The 22,914-nt window shown below is 37.0% G+C and overlaps 1 protein-coding gene across 1 annotated transcript in view; it reads left to right on the top strand.

The window, feature by feature from the left end:
• The window catches only part of SYT10 (synaptotagmin 10), a 64,674-nt gene that overhangs the window by 19,906 nt on the left and 21,854 nt on the right, over positions 1-22,914 (top strand). The window contains exon 3 of the mRNA XM_008140549.3: positions 15,711-16,278. Coding sequence (XP_008138771.1) covers positions 15,711-16,278 — 568 coding nt within the window. The remainder of the gene's footprint in view (positions 1-15,710; positions 16,279-22,914) is intronic.

The following is a 22,914-nucleotide window of genomic DNA, read 5'->3' on the forward strand; positions in this document are numbered from 1 at the left end:
TTCCTACCACTCTAAATTGAAGGTGCAGCCTAGCTTTCCGACATGACATATTTTTGTGTGTTTAGAAATCTGTCAAGTTGAAAAACTGGGCATGGGTCATGTTTGCTACTAGAATTGAAAGAATATATTCAATATATCTTTTATGAAGTAAAAAAGAATTGTATTTATCAATAAATCCTCTTCTTTCTGATATAAATTCCAAATGTATAAGTAAAAATAATTATTGTTTGGGGGATAAGGAATTTTGGGATAAAGAGGATATATAGGGGTATCTTTTCAATGTTGTACTTTTCTATTTAAATTTTATTACCAAGGTATGCCTCATATTTAGTTATTATTTTGACAAGACTTCCTGAGCGGTGGCACTTAGGGTTCTGTTTAAAATTTTTTATGATTTTTATGTAACATGACCCAATATATGTTTATTATGGATATTTATAAAATAATTATCCCATGTGCCACTTTTTAAAATATCTATAGGAAAAACTGCTTTAAAATTATCTCATGTAGTTACTTGGTAATCACTACTATCATGGCTGCACACTGTGGCCAAATATTATATGTAATAAAGTATTAAGACACCCAGGAATTCCACAGTTAAAATATTCAATTGAATTACAAACATTTAAAAAATATTAACAACAGCCATGAATATATATCACCTTATTAGCATTCAGAATTATTCAACTCTTTTAGTCGAGAAGTGCACCCTCCATAAGGACACTCAGTTCATGAAGAAAAATTGAGGTAAGCTATGAAAATTACTTGTTTTTCTCTGCCCAAAAGCTTTTTGGAAACCTCAGAAAAAATACTATCTTCAAAGTATTATCTCTTGAGTGTAAAGAGTTGGCTTATCTTTTTATTCCTAGCTAGGGGAGAATGAACGAATATGTACTGAGAACACGTGTGAAGACTTGGTCTTGGCTACAGAATTGGTTTCCAGAAACAATATACAATAGGGGTGAAGACACATCATTCTACATCTCTTTTTCTCAGTAATTATGTGCAATTGAATAAGTCAGAAAACACTTTTTCTTTGAATCTTAAAAAACATAAAATTGGATTGTACACATCTCATATTTTCTAAAAGAAAAAGTGAAATAGAGGTTCATAGTTTTTCTAGAACTTTGATATTATTTTACCAGCATCTTTGAATTTTCTTGTTTATATGAGTGGCAGGTAAAGAAAGAAAAAAAATATTGTTTTTATTGCTTGCAATTTAGTCACTTTGCCAGGCACCCTTCCTACAAATCCTCCACCAACCTGCATGAAGTTAAGTGTTGTTAATTACCCCCATTACTTGTGAGTTAACTGAAGCTTAGAGAGATTTCAAAATTTGCCCAAAGTCATGCAGCTGGCGAAGAGTTAGAGTTCAAATTTATCTAGATGAAATACATTTTAAGCAATAAAGCCAAGCAGAGTTTGGAGGTTAGAGAATGAGAGTATCATTCTGCTCATTCTACTCAGAAATAAGGAATTATATATGGTTATTATGAATGACTAGAGTCATGATTTTAATCTGTTTGGCCTTGGGATGAATTCCATGCAGAAAACTTAATTATATCTAGTTGTCAAAAATCCCAATCTACATTAATTACTTTATCATGCTAGAAATTACCTTTCCATGGATAGGAAGAGGAAATTGCTGAGTTCATTATACAGTCCACTTAGACACAGAGATCAATGGTACGTTATTATAAATCAGATTATTCTGCTCAAATGCTAACTTTTCACTGAGATGTAGCAAAATCAAACCATATATACACACACACAAAAATGAATTTAACATTAATGCTTGGTTTCCTACCCTTATTAAGATATCCCAGCTACTCTTCTATATTTGGCTCAGGCAATAGGTGACAAACATCAGACTCTTTCAAGTTTTAATTGTCTCTATACTTAACATCCTGATTTGTTCAGAAGTTAACAGCATTGCTGGAAATTGCCACATTTTTTAAATTTCTCATCTCCCTGCTCAAATATCTGGACACTTGGCCCCATCAGCCTGCCAGGCAACCAAACAACCCAGAAGACTTTCATGTGAAAACTTCATTACACATTCTTCTAGCATCCATCTTGATTGATGGTGTGTTTTTTTATCCAATAGGCTTATTCTGTACATATTTACTTCTGGGAATAGACAGTGTATTCTACACACTCTTCCACTCTGCTAACTCTAAGGAGCTGGAAAAAAATTGGCAACATGATACTTAATACCAACTTCAATATAAGGAATTACAAGTGCAAACTGTATAGTGGAGAATGCAAAATTCAGATAATAGGAAAATCATTGCCAGCTGAGGCATGGAGGAGTGCCAGCCAGTAAGCTGAGGCTAAAGGAAACTAGGAATTTACATAAATGGCAATTGGGAGAGGTTGTGCATCCCACATGGAAACAATTTATGTGAAAAGACATAGAACAAGAAATCTCTCTAAGAAAACATCAAGTAAATTACCTTAATCAGAATATAGGGGAATAATAGAAAATAAAATGAGCTGGAATTAAAGTATGAGGAGAAATCATAGCCAAGACATTCAAAGTCTGTCTTGTCAAAAATATTTGCAGAAGACTCCCTTGAATAAAGAGCTGTGTTTTAGGAAAACAATTTGGCAAAAGTCCATAGGATAGATTAGAGGAGAAGACATCTAGTATTTTGTATCTAACACAGTATTTAAAATATAATAAAAATCAGGAAGTAGCAAGCAACAACAAAAAGACAGAAACCTGAGAAAAGTTGTAAAGGAAGAATGTAAGATTCCTTATAAAAAATAAATTAAGTGTCATGTTAGTCTTTTCAAGTTTAGTCCAAACATTTTAAAAGCCTGACATTCAAACTATTACAATCTGATGATACCAAACTACCATTATAGCACTTTTGGTACTTCCACACACATAGCACTATACTGCTTTCTGAGGCAGAGAATCGGCCAAATTCATTTCTGTATTGCTCTTGACACCTTGACAAAGCACTGTGGGAACTCAGGGTATATAAGGTAGGGCAAAAGTAGGTTTACAGTTGTTTGTATGGAAAATAATATAGTAATTAATAAATAATAATGCAAGAGTAAACTTACATTTTGCATACTTAACAACTGTAAACCTACTCTCCCCCAACCTCCGTATTTGTTGAATAAAAAATATCTACAACAAATGAATGCAATGACTTCATCTTATCCTTTCTAATAGATATTTCATGGTTGCCAATGAGGAGGGTCTCTGGTTTTTTTTATCATCCTCCGATAGACCTTAACTCTGCCTCTGTGCTTTTTGCACATGCTGTTTCCTTGGTCTGGAATGATGACCTCCTTTTTGTTTACTGTAAGATCTTTAAAGAAAATGCATCTGAGAGTCTACTTTTTCTGCCCAATCATAAGTTATTATCCTGTATTATTTAAAGTCACAGTTACAATGTAGCAATTAATGCTTATTGTCTTAATATTGAACTACTGCTGTTCTGCCAAACTACATCCTAAATTCTTAGAGAACAAGGCTGTGAAACCTGATTTCCATTGCTTTGTAGGTACATAATAAATGTCAAATGGATGCTTTTTATTGACATCTCTCCACTTCACTTTCTCCTTTAAAAGCAGCATCAGGTGGTGATATAAACTGTGCTCATATTAAAAAAGAGGTTAATGATGGTATACTCCCAGGAATGAGTATGAGGACCAATTTCCAGGGCATTCATTAGTGGTGTAAAAGTGAAGTGAATAAAAAGTGGCAAAATAATTTGTTGAGGATGATGAATAACATAGGTTAGCCACTATTAGAGAGGATTCTAAGTACCTACTGAAAATAATCAGGAAACCTAATGGCAGACCCAATGAAAAAAAGCAGATAAAGGTACATGGAAAGAAATCATTGACTCATATGTGCTGATGGATTTATAGTTAGTTTTGGTTGCTTAGAAAGGTAAGTCTTAAAATCATCACACACAATGTCAGAAAGAGCACTCAATGTATACTCTTAAACTCTTCAACAAGAAGTGAAGAATTATGTAAAAACTAGAGGCCTGGTGCACGAAATTTGTGCACTGGGGAAGGAGGTGTTCCTCAGCCCAGCCTTAACCCTCTCCAATCTGGGACCCCTCAGGGGATGTCCGACTGCCAGTTTAGGCCTGATCCCTGTTCGGGCCTAAACCGGCAGGCGGACATCCCTCTCACAATCCGGGACTGCTGGCTCCAAACCACTCGCCTGCCTGCCTGATTGCCCCTAACCACTTCTGCCTGCGAGCCTGATCACCCCCTAACCACTCCCCTGCCAGCCTGATCAATGCCTAATTGCTCCCCTGCCAGCCCAATTTCCCCCAACTGCCCTCCCCTGTTGGCCATCTTGTGGCAGCCATATTGTGACCACATGAGGTGGCCATCTTGTGACCCCATGGGGGCGGCCATCTTGTGACCACATGGGGGTGGCCATCTTGTGCGAGGGCATGATGGTCAATTTGCATATTATTATGTAGGATATGTAAAACTGGATTGCATAGTATTCTTTAAGATATTTTTTACATTAAATTTCTCTCAAAAGATAGACAAAATTGCAGTTACCCATCCCAGGACACTGTAAGGACTGGAAAGCAACATGTAACACCAAGGGAGAATTTAAAAGGTATATAGTTGCCCTGGCCAGTATAGCGCAGTTGGTTGGGTGTCGTCCTATGTACCAAAAGGTTGCTGGTTTGATTCCTGGTTAGGGTACATGCCCAGTTGTGTGTAAGAGGCAACCGAGGCATGTTGCCTCTCCCATGGGTGTCTCTCCCTCTCCCTTCCTCTCTCTCTAAAAAGCAATAAAAATACTTTTTAAAAAAAGTTTATAGTTAACTAGGGTATCAAGAAGCAGGACTTGTCCATAACCATGGGAGAAACTGAGATCTAACTCCTTGAAATAAAATTGCATGAATCATGCTATACAAGTGCTTGAAGTGGTTAAATAATCCCCTTTATGAAATATATGCATTTGATGTACCCTTAACTTCTTTTCTGAAATAGGATGGCTCTTTGAATCAATCAAGGTCATGTATAAAACCTTACAAAATAGATTTAAACTTGGAGAGTTTGTTTTTCTGGCACTGATAAATATCATCTCTTTAAAAGCACTGATTTTAAATTACTGGGCCCTCCTTCTTCATAATACAAACAATGTTTGGGGGGTTTGATTCTATCAGTCACAGAAATGTTAAGGTAAATTATTTTGATACAAATTTCAAATGGCATTTCCTTAGTTACAGTATATATTATTATGAAATTCATAAAAACATGAATACTACTGACTCCACCATTATAAAGACCACAATCAAGTAAAAGGATTTTAGAATGGAATGTTAATCTGAAAACAGGGAATTTTAATACACTATTTGTAGCATACTCAATGAAATGTGGAATATAGAAGAGGTGTCACCCAGGGTGGTAGGTGAACTCAGTGGGAAGACTAAGACATTTTCCTCCTCTAAAACTTATCTGTGCTCACCAGGAAGTAGGCTCATGATAACTAGCAGACACACTGAGCTAGAAATGTAAAGCTATAATACAGAGTTTAGATCAAAAGACCCTCTAAAGAACTGGTTATGCTAAATAGAATGTTCTTAGATTAATTATTTTGACCAGAGGTTTATCTGTATTATTATTATTACAGGGGGTTCTTTTTAATATATATTTAAAGCTTCATTTTGAATTGCTTCTTTTTAGTAATATTAAATATGTTCTCAGAACTTTATTTGTAGGTTGAAAACTACCAAGATATATTTCCCAACCTAGTTAATAGCTTCATAACATTTCTGTAAATATATATTAGAGCAAAAGCAATTGTTTACCACCTGTTATGATTTATATATACATATATTTATTTTTTTTTTAAATTGAGAAAGGTCAGGGGGAAGTCTTTTCAGAATAACCTTTGTTTGAATTTTTATTTTATTAATTGCTATTAATTTATAGATTGCTGGTAAATTATTTGAACAGAATAAAAATAGATTACTTAAATGAATTTTAATTATTATATTGCATAATTGAGAAGAAAACAGTTTTCCCTGTAAACAGCTTTTGTTGTTATTGGGTTGTTTATGAGATGTCTAAATTTTTTGGGGAAAAAAGCATTCAGTTAATTTATTAATTCAGTGATATTTATTGAACACTTGTTATGTGCCAGACATTTTTCTAAACATTTGCTTTATATTAGGGAACAAAATGGCCAAAAATTCCTACCCACATTCTTGTGAAAAAGAACCACACAACATGTAAATTACATGATGTATTAGAAGGTAATAAGTTCTATAGAAAATAATAGTGCAAAATAAAGAGATTGGTGGGTCTAAATGGGAGAGGGGGTAGCATTGTAATTTCAAAAATGACAGTCAGTATAGAGTTTGCTCAGATGTTTTGGCAAAAACTTGAAGAGGTGGGAGGGTGGGCATGAGAGTGCCTGGGGAGAGCTCTCCCTGAAAGGGCCCTGAAGCTAGAACTTGCCACTTGTGTTCCAACTGCAGCCAGGAAGCCAGTGGCTATAGTAGAGAGAGCAAGACTGAGAATGCTGGGAGAAAAATCAGAGTGGTAACAGAAGCTGAAACATTTAAGCTAAAACATTTTTGCCTTTTACTCAGAGTAAAATGAGAAGCTACTAAAGGGTTTTTATTCAAAGGGGTGGCATGATCTGACCTATGCTTTGAAAAGATAATTCTGTGTTTTGAGAATGAACATTGGCAGAGGCACAAGGATAGAAATAGAAAGGCCGTTATGGAGGCTGTATAATCCAGACCACAGGTGATGGTAAGTGAGACCAGGAAGGTGGTATTAATGATGGTGAGAACAGGCTGGATTCAGGATCTATTTTGAAGGTAAAACAAACAGAATATCTTTTTTTAAATAAAATTTTATTGACCTTAGGAAAGGAGAGGGAGAGAGATAGAAACATCATAATGAAAGAGAATCATTGATTACCTGTCTCCTGAACACCCTTCACACACACACACACACACACACACACACACACACACACACACACACACCCCACTGGAGATCGAGTCTGCAACCCCGGCATGTGCCCTGACCGGGAATCAAACCGTGACCTCCTGGTTCATAGGTCCATACTCAACCACTGAGCCACTCCAGCTGGACTAAACAGAATACCTTGACAGATTAGCTGAGGCATATGAGTAAAAAGAGGGGAGTCAAGAAAGACTCCGAGGCTCTGGCCTGAGCAGCTGGAAAGATCAAGTTGAGATAGACAAGACTGTAGATGGGGTGAGTGGGAGATCTATTTCTGTTGAATTTCAGAATTCTATTAGAAATCAAAGTGGAGAATGTGAGTAGGCAACTGAATATACTTGAATTCTGGAGAGAATCTGTGATACGTATATAAATTTGGGGTACAGCTAGTGTCTAAAAACAGGAGATGATATCATCAAAGAGGTGATTGTGGATTTAAAAAAAAAGAGAGAGAAAACCAGAGATGAATTTCTGAGGAACTCTAGTGTTAAGACATAAGGAACACATAGTAGATGCATGAAGTAGGAGGGAAGCCAGGAGGAAATAACCCAGAAGCCAAGTGAAGAGAGTATGTGAACAACCAGGAGTGACTCCGATCTTCCCAGCTTGGTTGAGGACTGTGGATTGACCTGTGAGTTTAGTAATATGGGGGAGACATTGGTGATGTTCTCAAGATCAGTTATGCTGGAGTTGGGATGTGAAAAGCTAATTAGAGTGGGCTTAAATAGAATGAGAAGAGATAAACTGGACGGTGAACATACCATCCTTAACTCTTTCAAGGAATTTACTGCAAATGTGTTAGAGAAACAGAGCAGTACAGAAAGAGAAAGTGAGGTGAATAGAAGGTTCCTTTAAGATAGGAGAAATAAGAGTATGCTGTCATGCTTATGGCAATAATCCAATAAAGAGGGGAAATTATGCAGGAATTAGAGAAGAGCATTCCTGAAGGTAACATGAGAGAAAATGGGAATTAGTCTACAAGTGGAGGGATTGGCTTTAGATAGGAGCATTGGTGGTTAATTTAATATCAACTGGAAGGCAAAATATATGGGTACAAATTCAGATAGGAGGGTTGATGAAGTATTGTGAGTCTGGAAGGTTTCTGCTCTTTGCCTCAATTTTCTTAGTGAAGTGCAAAGTCTGGTCATTAATGGAGACTGGGACTGAGGAAGAAGTTGACTAATGTGTAAAGAAAGGTGGGAAAGTGTGAAATAGTCTTCTTGAGATCTAGGAGATTTAAGAGAGAGAATAGATTGCTGTGCAGCATTAAGGTCAACATGAGAAATGTGGTCTTGAATTTAAAGTGAAACCGTGAGAGTTGTTTTATGTTTCAGTACAGTCAAATTCACTTGCACATGTGCAGGTGTAGCAATGATGGAAAATTGCATTTAACTGGTGCTGTGATTTTGCTCTAGAACTAAGAAAGTAGAGAGTAATAAGGGAATTGGGGATGTATGCATAGAGTGGCTTTAATGATTAATCGTGGGGTTGAAACTGGGTAAAGAGGGAAAATTATATTAAGGCATTCGTGATTATGAAATGGTAGTAAGATCTATGGATTGGAGGTTCTGTTGAGTTGGGAAAGTTGTCTAAGTTGGAGTAGAAGAGATGAGATGTTGATCAGAGAGAGGCATGCATCAAATAATATTGACTATATCTAACTACTTTCAGGTGTTCAGATAAGATGGAGAAAGTTTTTCCTTCACCATCTGTAAAAGTACTTGAGTGGTGCTTTCCTAGTTTTGAAGGGTAAGAATGGGATCAGAAATAATCAAATGGCCTACACTTGGATTGGTTGAATATTTTTGTGACACTAAATAGCCATTTATCTCTGTCATTCCAAAAGAAAGAAGAGAAGAAAAAGCAAGCAAGACGATCTGTGTTGTCATGGTAATAGTTTAACATTGTAATAATTAAAGCTTCTCTTAGCTGACTAGCTCAACTGTGACTTAGAATGTGCACTATTTACCCTATAATTAGGGCACTGGCTTACTAGAACAAAAATGTTACTACCCTGATTCCTGTTAGAAAGGGGCTCTTTACAGCTCTACAATTATATTCTGAAGCATAAGAAAGAAATTACTGATTATTAGGGAGAGGATAGAAGATTAAAATTTCATTATATTGAAAAGTATAAGTGAGTGTGAAGTTATGGAACTAATCTATAAAAAATGAGGAATTAATTTTTAGGGGGTTTCTTTTTTGCTCACAAAAATAAAAATTGGTGAATAAGTGAAAGTTATTTTTTATAGAAATATTAGATTATTTAATAAAATATTCAAAATCTATTAGGAACATTGAATATTTAAACTGGGTTATACCAGGCCCTTTTAAGAATTCACAATAATATGTACTACCTGTATGCCTTTTTACATTCTTATTTTATAAATGCTCTTTGATGGTTCCTTGACACTAATTTAGCCCCTGATTTTGATCCAGTATATCCCAAGGTCAAAATATATTTAATAGTATCATTGATGCATTTAAATGGGATCAATCTGTATAGCAGATTATTTCAAGCTTAAGCCAATAAAATAGATATAGGTACAGGTATAGATAGATATAGATATAGATATAGATATAGATATAGATATAGATATAGATATAGATATAGATACATGAAGAAACTAAAATATTAGGTCTTAAATTCAGTATGATTTTAATTAGGAGCTAACTCCCTCATATAAGATAGAATAGTCTTACTATATTTCTTTATATAGAAATAATATTTTCATTATTATCATATCTTAATTAGTTTTCAATGTATAATACTGAAATTTTACAAATTTTACAAGTACTTACAAATTTCTTTTTGGTACTTAGTGTTTTCAAAACATGTTGTTTCATATAAAATAAAAACTACAAAGACTGTAGAATTCATAAGAATTTTGTATATGTCTGATCATAACTTACAAATTAAACATCTTTGCTTTCTTTCAATTTATGGTAACTAGCCAAAAATGTTTAAAACATCTCAAAAAAAATCTCAAATTATTTGAACCAAGTAAACTTTGTACTTTAGTGGATTAAATAATGTCATATTTCATGTGTAAGTAGAAAAACTTAATAAAATATATACTATAAATATTGCTAATTATTTTATTCTAGTGGCCTGGTACATGAATTTGTACACATTGAAAGGAAACTAATTAGAAGAAATATTTCTATTTGCCCTTTCTCTATAATAGAAGTGTCAACCAAATTCACGATCAACAATGACAGATAGAAATGCACAGGTGCAATTGGCACCAGCAAGAGCTTTATATGTATCATGCATGCATGAGTCAACTTAGCCTTTTATATTTATACTAGAGGCCCGGTGCACGAAATTCGTGCACTGGTGGGGTCTCTCAGCCTGGCCTGTGCCCTCTCACCAGCCAGGGATCAGGACAAAACCAGCAGTCCGACATCCCCTGAGGGATATAGTAGTGCACAAAGTGGCATGTGGCTGGGGAGGATCCTAAGCCCCGGCCTGGCGCCGCGGCGCTCCCACTCATCCTGGCCCCGCTGCTCCTGCTGCCACCGCCACTTGGTAATCTCGCTGACCCCCACTGAGGAGCACAATGACCACCCGGGGGGCAGCTCCTGTGTTGAGCATCTGCCCCCTGGATGTCAGTGCGCATAATAGCTTCTGGTTAAATGGTTGACCAGTCAAACGGTCGCCTGGTCGTTTAGGGTTTTATATATAGAAATAGAATAAATTTGCTTAATTGTACTTGCTTTCTGATGTAGCTAAACTTTTTCCAGCCCAATGAAGCACCCAACTTCTCTTTCAGGTAATTGTCAGCAACACAGCAGTAAATATTAACACAAAGCAGATTATTATTGTAGATCATACAGAGAGAACAAAGGGTAAAATATTTAACTGCAGCAGTGTTTGACTATATTTTGAGCAGTGAGAAAACCTGAAGTCATTTTCAAAGTCCACCATTTCTTACTTCTTTTCAGTTGGGTCAAGTTTCTAAGCTTTCTAAATCTCCTTTTTCTGGCTAATGAAAAGAAAATAGGATTCCACTGAGTCTCCTATCTACTGACTCCAGGACTTCTGTGAGGATCAAATGAGATTAGGCATGGGAAAATGCTTCACAGACATTTGGTTAAAATGTAAAATGTTTCCACCTGGCTATAAGCAAGTCGTGTTCCTGGGCTGAAGAAACTGCAAGGAGGCTAGTTGCTAGGGAGAGGAAGCCAGGCGTTGCTATGTGACATCATTCCTTGGCTCCCACAGTCTCCATTTTCGGGTTGGGCTGGGCTGTGGGCCACATTTTGTGCCATGGGGTCTCGGCAGTGTTGGCTGCGATTTGGTGGGGTGCCACTCCAGGGTGGTGGTGAGGCCTGTGTCCCACTTGGGAGAAGCCGAGTGTTGCTTTATGGGCACCAGGTTCACAGTACCGTTTCTCTGTAAATGGTCAGTGCACGTCATGGCAGCTCCTGTGTTGCGCATCTTCCCCCTGGTGGTCAGTGCACATCATAGCAACTGGTCAGACACTTAGCATATTAGCTATATATATATATATATATATATATATATATATATATATACACTAGAGGTCCAGTGCACGAAATTTGTGCACGGGGGCGGAGGGGTGTCCCTCAGCCCAGCTTGCACCCTCTCCAATATGGGACCCCTTGAGGGATGTCCGACTGCCCATTTAGGCCCGATCCCACCAGACATCCCTCTGACAATCCAGGACTGCTGGTTCCCAACTGCTCGCCTGCCTGCCTTCCTGCTTTCCCCTAACCGCTTCTGCCTGCCAGCCTGATCACCCCTAACCACTCCCATGCTAGCCTGATTGATGTCTAACTGCTCCCCTGCCAGCCTGTTTGCCCCCAACTTCCCTCCTCTGCAGGCCTGGTCACCACGAACTGCCCTCCTCTGCAGGGTTGATCACTTCCAACTGCCCTCCCTTGCAGGCCTGGTCCCTCTCAACTGCCTTCCCTTGCAGGCCTGGTCCCTCCCAACTGCCCTCCCCTGCTGGCCATCTTGTGGTGGCCATCTTGTGTCCACATGGGGGCAGGATCTTTGACCCACATAGGGGCAGCTATCTTGATCTTGTGTGTTGGAGTGATGGTCAATCTGCATATTACTCTTTTATTAGATAGGATAGAGGCCTGGTACAGGGGTGGGGGCCAGTGGTTTGCCCTGAAGGGTGTCCTGGATCAGGGTAGGGTTCCCTTGGGGCATGGAGAGGCCTGGGCGAGGGGCCTGTGGTGGTTTGCAGGCCAGCCACGCCCCTAGTGACCTGGTATCTGGAATTTATTTACCTTCTACAATTGAAACTTTGTAATCTGGAGCAGAGCCAAGCCTCCTGCTCAATCCGTGGCTGCTGCCATTTCTGTTTGGATTTGTTTACCTTCTATAATTGAAACTTTGTATCCTTGAGTGGAGGCCTGGGCCCACCAGAGTGTGTGGAAAGCTTGGCTTCCTCTGTTGCCAGGGAAACCCAAGCCTCCCTTCTGGTAGCCATCTTGGTTGGAGTTAATTTGCATACTCACCCTGATTGGCTGGTGGCCGTGGCTTGGCTGGTGGGTGTGGCTTATGTAGCAGAGTGATGGTTAATTTGCATATTACTCTTTTATTAGAGAGGATAGATGGTTACTTAGAAGTAATTCAGTCAAATAGGCCACCATTATGACAGTACAAGGTTCAAGGGCATAGCTACTAGACTCAGGTGCCTCAACCAAATTGGTTAAATTTCAATTTTAGCACCTGCCTAGCTATGTGACTTTAAATAAGTTACTTATCACTTGTGCCTCAGTGACCTAATTTGTAAAATGGCGAACATAATGCTAAGTGCCTTAAAGGGTTACATGAGGATCAAGTGAGTTGATGAAGAATTTACAGCTGTACCCTCCACATAGTAAGCACTCAATACTATATTAACCTTTACTGGCAAAATCTGAAGAGGAAGATCACACTTTAAGTTTTCATTGTGAATATTTTATAGCATATACTTTTCATTTTTTCCTGTGTTTAATCTTATATTGCATTCATATTTTCATTGAGTATTATTTCTTCAAAATACTGGAATATAATTTTTTTCCTTAAGCCTTCTCTCTTCCATAGAAGTCTCTAAGACATCGCACTGAAGGTCTCTCTCTTGGGCATGAGGAGAAGATCATGCAGAAATGCTGCAGTGTGTTTTCACCTGTGGTCTCTTCCTCCACTTTACCAGCCTCAACCATTACCTTAATTTGCAGCCTGTGTGCTGAACTATAGTTCCTTTTTTGTTTGTTTGTTTCTTTTTTGCCTTTCTTCTTTTATTTTTTTCATCACTATTTTCTACCCTATTACCATCTTCCAACTAAACCCCCCTTTACCGCCTCCCCAGCAGTTACAACACTCTAAATCCTTTTTTAAAAGCTTTTGAGAAGCCCATAAATAATACAGTAAAAGGCAAAAAATTTCTGACACTCGCACAGCTCATTTTGGGTTGTCTTCTTCATTTGTATAAAATGGGACTATTGAGAGGTTGAATTTGTTTCAATACAACTTAAGCATTTTTTATGGTGTTCAATTAATTGTTTGGTATTTCAGTCCAGTTAGAGAAAATAAGCTAATTAAATGTAAGAGAGTGAATTTGGAACACCTCAGATTATAATTCTTATTTTTAAAAATTTAACTTTATTAATATACATAATAATGATATATTAAATATTTAGACCCATAAAATAATCAAAGAACCACAGAATGACAGAGAATCATAGAAATTAAATATTAGAAAACACTTAGAGGTCTAGCATCTTACCTGAGACAGAAATGTTTTTGTTCAACATCTAACATTGTTTCTACATTTCCTGTTTAGGGAAGTTTATTACTTCTCCATTTTAGAGCTCTAGATATCTATATATATAAAAGCCTAATATGCAAAGTGTCTCTTTGGGAGTTCAATTGCTCATTATGACGTGCACTGACCACCAGGGGGTGGTGCAGAATGAAAGAAGGCCCCGGCTGGCAGCTGGCAGCCGCTAGGGACCCTACCCATGCACAAATTTCATGCAGTGAGCCTCTAGTGTTTAAATGTTCCTTTATATAAGCCAAAGTCTGGCTACCTTTAACTCCTACAAATCTGATTAATTATGTCATGACAGTCCTTCAGATTTTAGAAGATGGCCAGCATTAATCCCATTTTTGTTCTCTACTCCTGTTTCTTAATCTTCTTTCTGGATTTAACAGTCTCAGCTCCTCTAACTACTTCTCAAATGGTATCATGGTTAGGTATCTTACTTCTGGATACTTACTAACTTGTTATTACCCTTAAATGAGTCCTTATGTGTTCATCATGTATTGATTAAACAGTGTCATCAATATTTGTGCTATAAAATATGTAGACCTGATGTAGACAACAGATAAGTAAAGGATTTTGAAGTAAGTGCTAGATAGGTATTAAATGTAAGAGAGAGCTGAAAGAAAAGTCAGCTGAAAGCTACTCTAGAAAACAAAGTATAAGATAATGAGTATCTGGATTGCATAGCAATAAAAATGGAACAGAATGGACAATTATATGTGGTATTTCAATGCAAACATTATCAGGATTTAGAAAATTGAGTAAATCCCATTGATAAAGGTGATTCAAAGCATACAGTTTCCTAACATGAGTGACTGATAAAAAATGTTAATGCTATTGTCAGAGACTAGAATAGAGACCTAGTTTGAGAGCAAATCAAGAAAATAATGAGTTGGCTTGAAATTGAGACAAAATTAGGACATCCATTAAGAAATCTCTCTTGGAGATAATAGAGAATGGAACTGGAAATGCATATATTTGAGATATATTTAGATAACCATCAGATTCAAGATAATAATTGTAGTCCAAGAACTGATGATTAGTTTAATAGACAGATGAGGAAAGAAAAGAACAAAAGACCTGGGACCAAGTTTTGAGGAGACACATACTAGTAGTTGACAAGCTCATGCCAGAAATCAGGGAGGAAGTATAAGAGTAGCAGATCTTAATGTCAATCACATTTACAGGACACTAGTAAGATTATAGAGCTAATGTTCTGGAAATGTTGACTAGGTGAAACTATAAGAAAATCAGTTTGAATTTTAAAAACTTGATTATGTTATTATGTCCCAAATTCTAAAAGTCTACATTTTTTTAATCCTTAGAATTTCTGAAGCCCACTCTCTGTTGAAAAAGGAAAATGTACTTATTTGGGCTGTCAAACTATATATGCTTTTTAAAAGTAAATAGTCATTTAGTTATCTTAAGTATTAGAAATAATTAACACTGTATAAGAAAATGTGGATTAATGTTTTTATTTTAATGCTTCAATCACTGAAACATGGAATCCATGAGACATAAATATCCAGATGAAAAGAAACCAACCATCCATATGATTTTTCTACACAATGTTTACATTTAGATATGCCTAGACAATTGATGATTCATAGTATTTTGTGAAATATTGAACTTGTTTGGTAATTGCGTTTCTTTACAACTAAAATGACAAAATTTCAAAGGTCATAAATATTTGCATTTGAGTGTTTCCAGTGTTTCTATAATTTTAGGAGACCTTTCCTTTGAATTATTGCATTTCTGGTTTTACAAAAGTGTGTGTGTGTGTGTGTGTGTGTGTGTGTGTGTGTGTGTGTGTGTGTCTTATATTGATATAAATATAATGCTTTCATTATCATGGGGGTAGGGGACAGTTTATATGCCACTATTAAATATTGTCACCAATAGTCTGCCTAAATGATCTTGTGTGTATGTTTGTGTGTACAGCCACAGTTCTTTCAAGAGACACCTACCACGGCAAATGCACGTGTCCAGTGTCGATTTCAGTATAGGCACAGAAGCCGTTTTACAAAGAGGAGAAACAACAACCAGCATTGGGAGGATAAAACCAGAGCTCTACAAACAGAAATCAGTCGACTCCGAGGGCAACAGGAAAGAAGATGTCAAAACCTGTGGGAAACTTAACTTTACCCTCCAGTATGATTATGAAAATGAACTTCTGGTTGTTAAACTCATCAAAGCTTTAGATCTCCCTGCTAAAGACTTCACAGGAACGTCTGACCCGTATGTGAAGATGTATCTTCTCCCAGATAGGAAAAAGAAATTCCAGACCCGCGTGCACAGAAAGACTTTAAATCCTCAATTTGATGAAACTTTTCAATTTCCTGTAGCATATGATCAAATAAGCAATCGAAAACTGCATTTCAGTGTATATGACTTTGACAGATTTTCTAGACATGACATGATTGGAGAAGTGATTCTTGAAAATTTGTTTGATATCTCTGATCTCTCCAGGGAAGCCACAGTATGGAGAGATATCCATTGGGCTACCGCAGTAAGTAATAGTTCTACTAATATATTGCTTTTTATTTGACCTGCAGTGGTATATAAAACAAAGAATTACCCAGCTTATTGAAATAAGTTTACAAAGTTATGGAATTTATGTGCAAAGAACCTGCAAAGGTAGGACTTGATTACATGCAAGTAAAAACTCAGGTATCTAACAGTACATACTAGTAGCTAACATTAGTGATTGGATAAATTTTTAAAAAATGTTCTTATAAGTTACTAAAAATAATAGTTCTTCTAAGAATCCCAAAACACCAATCAGAAAGAATATATGCACCCCTCTGTTTATAGCAGGTCTATTTACAATAACTAAGATCTGGAAACAGCCCAAGTGCTCATTGAGGAGTGGATAAAAAAGCTGTAGTACATTTATGCCATGGAATACTATGTAGCACTAAAAAAGAAGGATTTCACCCTTTGAGACAGCATGGAGGGTCCTGGAGAATATTATGCTAAGTAAAATAAGTCAGTCAGAGAAAGACAAGTATCATATGATCTCACTTATATGTGGAATCTAATGAACAAAATAAGCTGACTAAAAAACTAGATCCAGAGACATAGAAGCAGGGAACAGACTGATGAATTTCAGAGGGAAGAGGGGAGGTAGGGGGTGGGAAGAGATTAACCAAAGAATTTATATGCATATATGCATAACCCATGGACACAATGAAGACCTGAGGGGATGCAGGGTGGAGAGGGTCAATGGGTTTTTAAAATGGGACATCTATAATACTTTCAATAATAATGATAAATTTTAAAAAATAAACATAAATAAAATATTTGTTTGTCACCTATTCCCAGCACTTAATTACCTCATAGTTAATATTGACGTATTTAAGGTGATCGTGTTCCTCAGATCAAGCCTAAAATGTATTTTGATAATATTTTGAAAAGTCTTTGGTTTGGTCTAAAACAGCCCATTTCTTCAGAAGCTTTTTTGGAATAGACACAATTACAGTATTAGAAATGCTGAATGGTCAACAAGTGATTTTTTACATTAGAAGTTTTTACTACAAAATGCCTGATTATAAAATAACTTTAATTTGGAAAAAAGCATAGAGTTAAAGTACTCTATAATGCTATCCATCTATACTAATAAAAGGGTAATATGCTAATATCTTCGTATTTCAAATCTTTGACTTGATTCTTGTGATCGTCTAGTCTGCTGTTGGATCTCTGTATATTATTCTTTATTTCAGTCAGTGTATGCTTAATTTCTAGTTGGTCCTTTTTTATATCCTCCAGGGACTCACTAAATTTATCGGTGGTTTCTAGAAGATTCTTGAATAACCTTATAACCATGGTTTTGAACTCTATATCCAGTAGTTTGCTTTCCTCCATTTCTGTCATTTGTGACCTGTTTCTTTGTCTCCGCATTTTGGCTGCTTCCATGTGTTGATAGAGTGGCTTTGTGTGCTAGGTGTCCTATAGGGCCTAGTGGCTCAGCCTCCCCAGCTAACTGAGGTGGTCATTCTTGGTGTACCCTTTTGTGGGCTGTGTGCACAGTCTTGTTGTAGTTAAGCCTTGATTGTTGTTGGTATCTCTGGGAGGAATTGACCTCCAGGCCAATTGGCTATGAGGATCAGTTGTGTCTATGATGGGAGAACTTCTGTGCTGGAGACACACTTATGAGACAAGACTTGCTTCAGTGGGGCTTTGGTGCTCACTGAGTCTGCCCCCTGAGTGTGTCCCTTATGGATCTGAGGAGTTGTAATCTGGATGGTCCCACTCTGACCACTGGGTACACTGGCTCTTGGATCTCCAAGGAGGTGCAAATTTAGCTCTGCCTGAGGCCACCCAGCAGGAGCTACAGAGAGATCTGCAGATTCCTCTTCTTTGTTTGTGGTTTGGAGGTGCCCAGATGAGGCCCAGCTGTGAAGCAATGCAAGCTGCTGTGGAGCCTTGGGCCTTCTTTTGGAAGTTCTGGGGCTCTCTGACCCAGCTGCAGTTTGTTAGGTAATTTTAGATTGCAAAGGGCCAGGCCATTCATATGCAAAAGCCTCTGTGCACAGCTGGGGTAGGGTTGTAAATTGGGTGGGGCGGGGTCTCAGGGAATCAACAGGTCAGAGCAAAAGCAATGGCTGACCTTCATTCCTGCCCTAAGAGGCCCCCAGGTCTCAGTGTCCCGCGGTAATCGCTGCAAGCACCTCTGAGAGAAAGCCGCCCTCATGTTCAGGCCCGATGCCAGACAGTCCAGTCCCCCTCCTCCCCCCATATCCTCTGTATGAGTCTGGGTCCCCAGAGTCTCACCCAGAACTGGAGTTCAGAGCAGTCGGGAGCCTGTGTCTCCCTCCTGATTGAAAAAGACAACCGCGTCCTCAGTTGCCAGCCCTTTCTGCACATGCCTCCGTACCTCCTCACTTTACTTCTGCACCTTCTCTGATTCTCTGTGTGCTTTTCTCTTCCCTTCTAGTTGTAGAATTTCCACTCAGCCAGCCTTCCTGTGGTTCTGGATGATGTCCGTTTTGTTTTTTAGTTGTAGTTTTGAAGTGGTTGTGCGAGGCAGTAAGTTCAGGTGTTTACTTATGCCGTCATCTTGGTTTCTCCTCTATAATAATTTTTAAATAATATGTTTTTATTGATTTTTAGAGCGACAGGAAAGGAGAGGGTATATATAGAGAGAAACATTGATAAAAGAGGGACATCATCTATTGGCTGCCTCTTACACACCCCATACTGGGTATCGAGCTTGCATCCAGGGCATGTGCTCTGACCTGGTAGCGAACCAGTAAACGCCTGGTTCCTGGGTCCATGATCAACTGCTGAGCCACACCGGCCGGGTTCAAGCTTTATAATCTTAATCACATCTGCAACATTCCTTTTGCCATTTAGGTAACATATTCATAGATTCTGGGAATCAGGATGTGGCTATCTTTGGGGTGCCTTTATTCTGCATACCACATGTTTGGACAGTTTCATTTCAATATTCTAGAAAGAAAAATAAATAGGCAGATAATTAAATACATTACTATATTTTTCTAGTCAAATGACATTTCTCTTTAACTGGAACATTGAGCAACACACAGTTCCAGATACAGCTTATGAGTTTTTTATTGAGAAGATAGTAATGAAACCTAAATGTCTTGGCTATGGGACCAAAATCCACAATATACAGTAGTATCATCTTCAGGAGTATTATCTTCATGGCTAGTATTTAATTAAAACCTCTTTTAACTTTTGAAAAATCATGAAACAATTTTATATGTTCAGATTAATAAAATGAAAAAAATGTATAGGTTGAAATTTGCTTAAGAAACTTTCTTTTCTAACCTTTCTTTGACTTTAAATAAATTTATACATAAATTATAGACAATTATACAAAGAAGAAGGAAAATGGAAAGAAAGAAATATAATAACATGCCCTCACTCATCCAAATCCTGTGGAAACCCAGGTAATCCAGCTATATAAACATAGACATAAAAGAATTTACATACCAAATAAAACATATATTTGAATTAATATATTTGCTATTTATGTATTAGGAGACACTGATGACAGTATAAATAACTACCTACTTAAGCACAGATCTTGAAAAAAACATTCTTATAATATTTTTACTTGAAATAATCATGTATGAGTTTTTAAAGAGTGTCTTTATGTAACTACAAATCTCAAATTTAATCAAAATTTAGTAGGAAAAAAACATTTCTCATCAATTTGTAAAGAAATAGTTGATATATCTTTAATTTCTAATGAATCTCTTGAGTATCAAGTCCTGCTTTACTAGCATATTTATATCAGTACTATGGACCTCTTTTTTTCCTTCTCTTATAACTGTTGAAAATAGAACTTTGTGGAAATCAGAGTAGCTGCTTTTTTTCGAATTGTTGTTTTTAATTATTGTATGTGTCTCACACCACCAAATTTTCATCATAGAATCTGTCACATTTTTCCATATATCCAAAGGCCTGCCCAAAGTCTTATTCAAAAAATCATTCTAGGCCAGTTTATTAAATGAAATTTTTTTTCTATAGCATTTGATTTAAATAACTTCAGTTTGATTACATAAATATTTACTGAGAACCCTCTAAATACAAATTTTGGCCAAGAAATTTAATCTAATGGAAGAACCAGTATACCAAAAAAATAGAGTATATGCCAACATATAAATAATGCTATCTAATTACTTCCTGATAATCTCCACAAAGATTCTGTTGTCTACACACACACACACACACGCACACACGCACACACACGCACACACACACACACACTTTTTGTCACAGATTGTATCTCAGATGAAAATAGTATTTAAGATCACCTTTGGATGATGATAGAATTCTGGGGGGAAAAAGGAGATAGATGCTCCCTGAAGAGAAAACAGCATGAGGTAAAGAAAATAAATTGAGACTCGAATATGTTCAGGGGGAAAATCAGTAGACTTGTGAGTGGGAATATGGGATGAAGGTACTAAAGAGAACCCAAAGTAGAATGTGTTATTTAAACTACAATCAAGAGGACTTTCGATACCATAGGGATTCACATTTATTTTGTTTTCATTAGGGAAGTGAAACTACTGGAAATATCTTGTGTGGCATCTTGGTGTGTTTAGTGGATAGGAGTGGAGGATTATGAAATAGAGGACATCAGGAAGGAGCTTAACAGCAGTGTAAATTAGGTGAAATAAAGTCTGATTGAGGCTGGGAGCAATGGAAATGAAAAGAAGGTAATATATGTTAATGAAAGCATTATCTGTTGCACTTATGTCAACATTCTAGAAGTATATGTGTTATGTCTGCCACTTGCCTCTGATTTCTGGAAGAAGCAATTATCTTAGGCATCTCTTGCACCCTGCATGGCATATATGAGCAATTAGTGGTTAACTTTAAAATAAATTTTCATAGAAGGTCAATTGTAAGGATGTATGTAAGTACAAATCTACCACTGGAAAAAAACAATGCAGTGATGTACCCTTCTGATTACAAATTAATAAACATATGCTTAGTTATATTTGTTAACATTAACTACTTTCTATGGACAGGTGTTTTTTTTTTTATTATTCAGTCTATGGCACAAATTTATTTGTAAAATAAACCAAGAATATTTTAATTTATTGCCAAAAATTATATCAAATTGAAACAAGAGTCACACATTTTATATTCATAATTTCCTTACTAATAAATTATTTCTATACAAGGATTTATGTTTTATTTTTTTTTATTTTATTGTTTAAGGTATTACAAATAGCAGTACATATGTCTCCTTTTTTTTCCCCATTGACCTCCCTCCTCCCCCCCCCCGGCCTCCCCTACCCTCCCGCACTTGCCCTCACCCCCCGACCCAGTGTATTGCCTCTGTTGGTTGTGCTTACATGCATGCATACAAGTCCTTCGGTTGATCTCTTACCCTGCCCCAACCCTCCCCTACCTTCCCACTGTAGTTTGACAGTCTGTTCGATGCTTCTTTGCTTCTATTTTTGTTCAGCACCTTATAATGTTCTTTATTATCCATAAATGAGTGAGATCATGTGGTATTTATCTTTCACTGACTGGCTTATTTCACTTAGCATAATGCTCTCCAGTTCTATCCATGCTTAATCAGAATTATTGCCATACTTTTTAAATAAATACAGAATTGTTAGGTAAGCACAGTGTGATATTTGGATTCAGTGAAAGAATGTCATTCAGAACTTAGTAGTGAAAGCTAACCATATTTTAATCATGATATTTGTGGTTGTTTATAAAGCAAGATGATATTTTCCAAATTCTTTGTATCTACATAATTTACAATCTAAATTTCTTCATTGTTCTACCTCTAAAGATTACAATTGCCATCTAGCCCTTTCCTCCACACGCCTCTCTCTCTCTCTCTCTCTCTCTCTCTCTCTCTCTCTCTCTCTCTCTCTTATTAAAGCAGTGTAGCCTATATGGCTTTGAGCATGTTACTAAATCTCTCTAAGTTGTAATTATTTTATCTGTGCAATGGGAATTATGACAAGGCAAGAAGGCCACTCATAATTTGTTAAATAAACTAAATAAGATATTCCCTTAGCACAGAGCCAAGCCATTTGTAAATTCTCACTGTATGTTAACTGCAAAGTATTAGCAGAATGATATCTCAGGATATGTTTTTGGTTGTTAATGTAGCTTACATTTTAAATAGGAAAGTAGATCTTGGTGCTAAAAATGGCTGTCCTATTACTAGGGTAGGAGCTACCTTTAGGTTGTGTTTCTCTACTTGAGTCAGAAAGTTTTGTGTGAGGAGTAATTTAAATCTTTGTAGTTACTGTATGCTGTGACTCTGTGAGTACTGTTTTTTTTTTTATTTTTATGATGTGTGTATATATATATATAGTATATATATATATACTGTCGCCTAGCATGCCCTCATGTATATATATATACTTTCAGTATATATATATACTGTCGCCTAGCATGCCCTCATCTCCCACTTGCCTTGACTCTTCCCTCTCCACTAGGCACTTCCTCCTCTGTGTTCCTTCACCAGTCTGTACATGCTCTTATAAAGTGCACCTTTTAAAACCTCAAGAGCTAAGGATGCTGGGTATCTTCTGTGTGCCCTTTAGGCTCACTCTCCACTGTTCTCTTCCCTGTTTGGTGCCGCAGAGGCTGCCCTGTTTGGTGCCAAGATTCTCTGCCATCTGCAGAGATGTGAGGTCAG

This window comes from Eptesicus fuscus, chromosome 7 (genome assembly GCF_027574615.1).
Source record: "Eptesicus fuscus isolate TK198812 chromosome 7, DD_ASM_mEF_20220401, whole genome shotgun sequence".
Classification (NCBI taxonomy): Eukaryota; Metazoa; Chordata; class Mammalia; order Chiroptera; family Vespertilionidae; genus Eptesicus; species Eptesicus fuscus.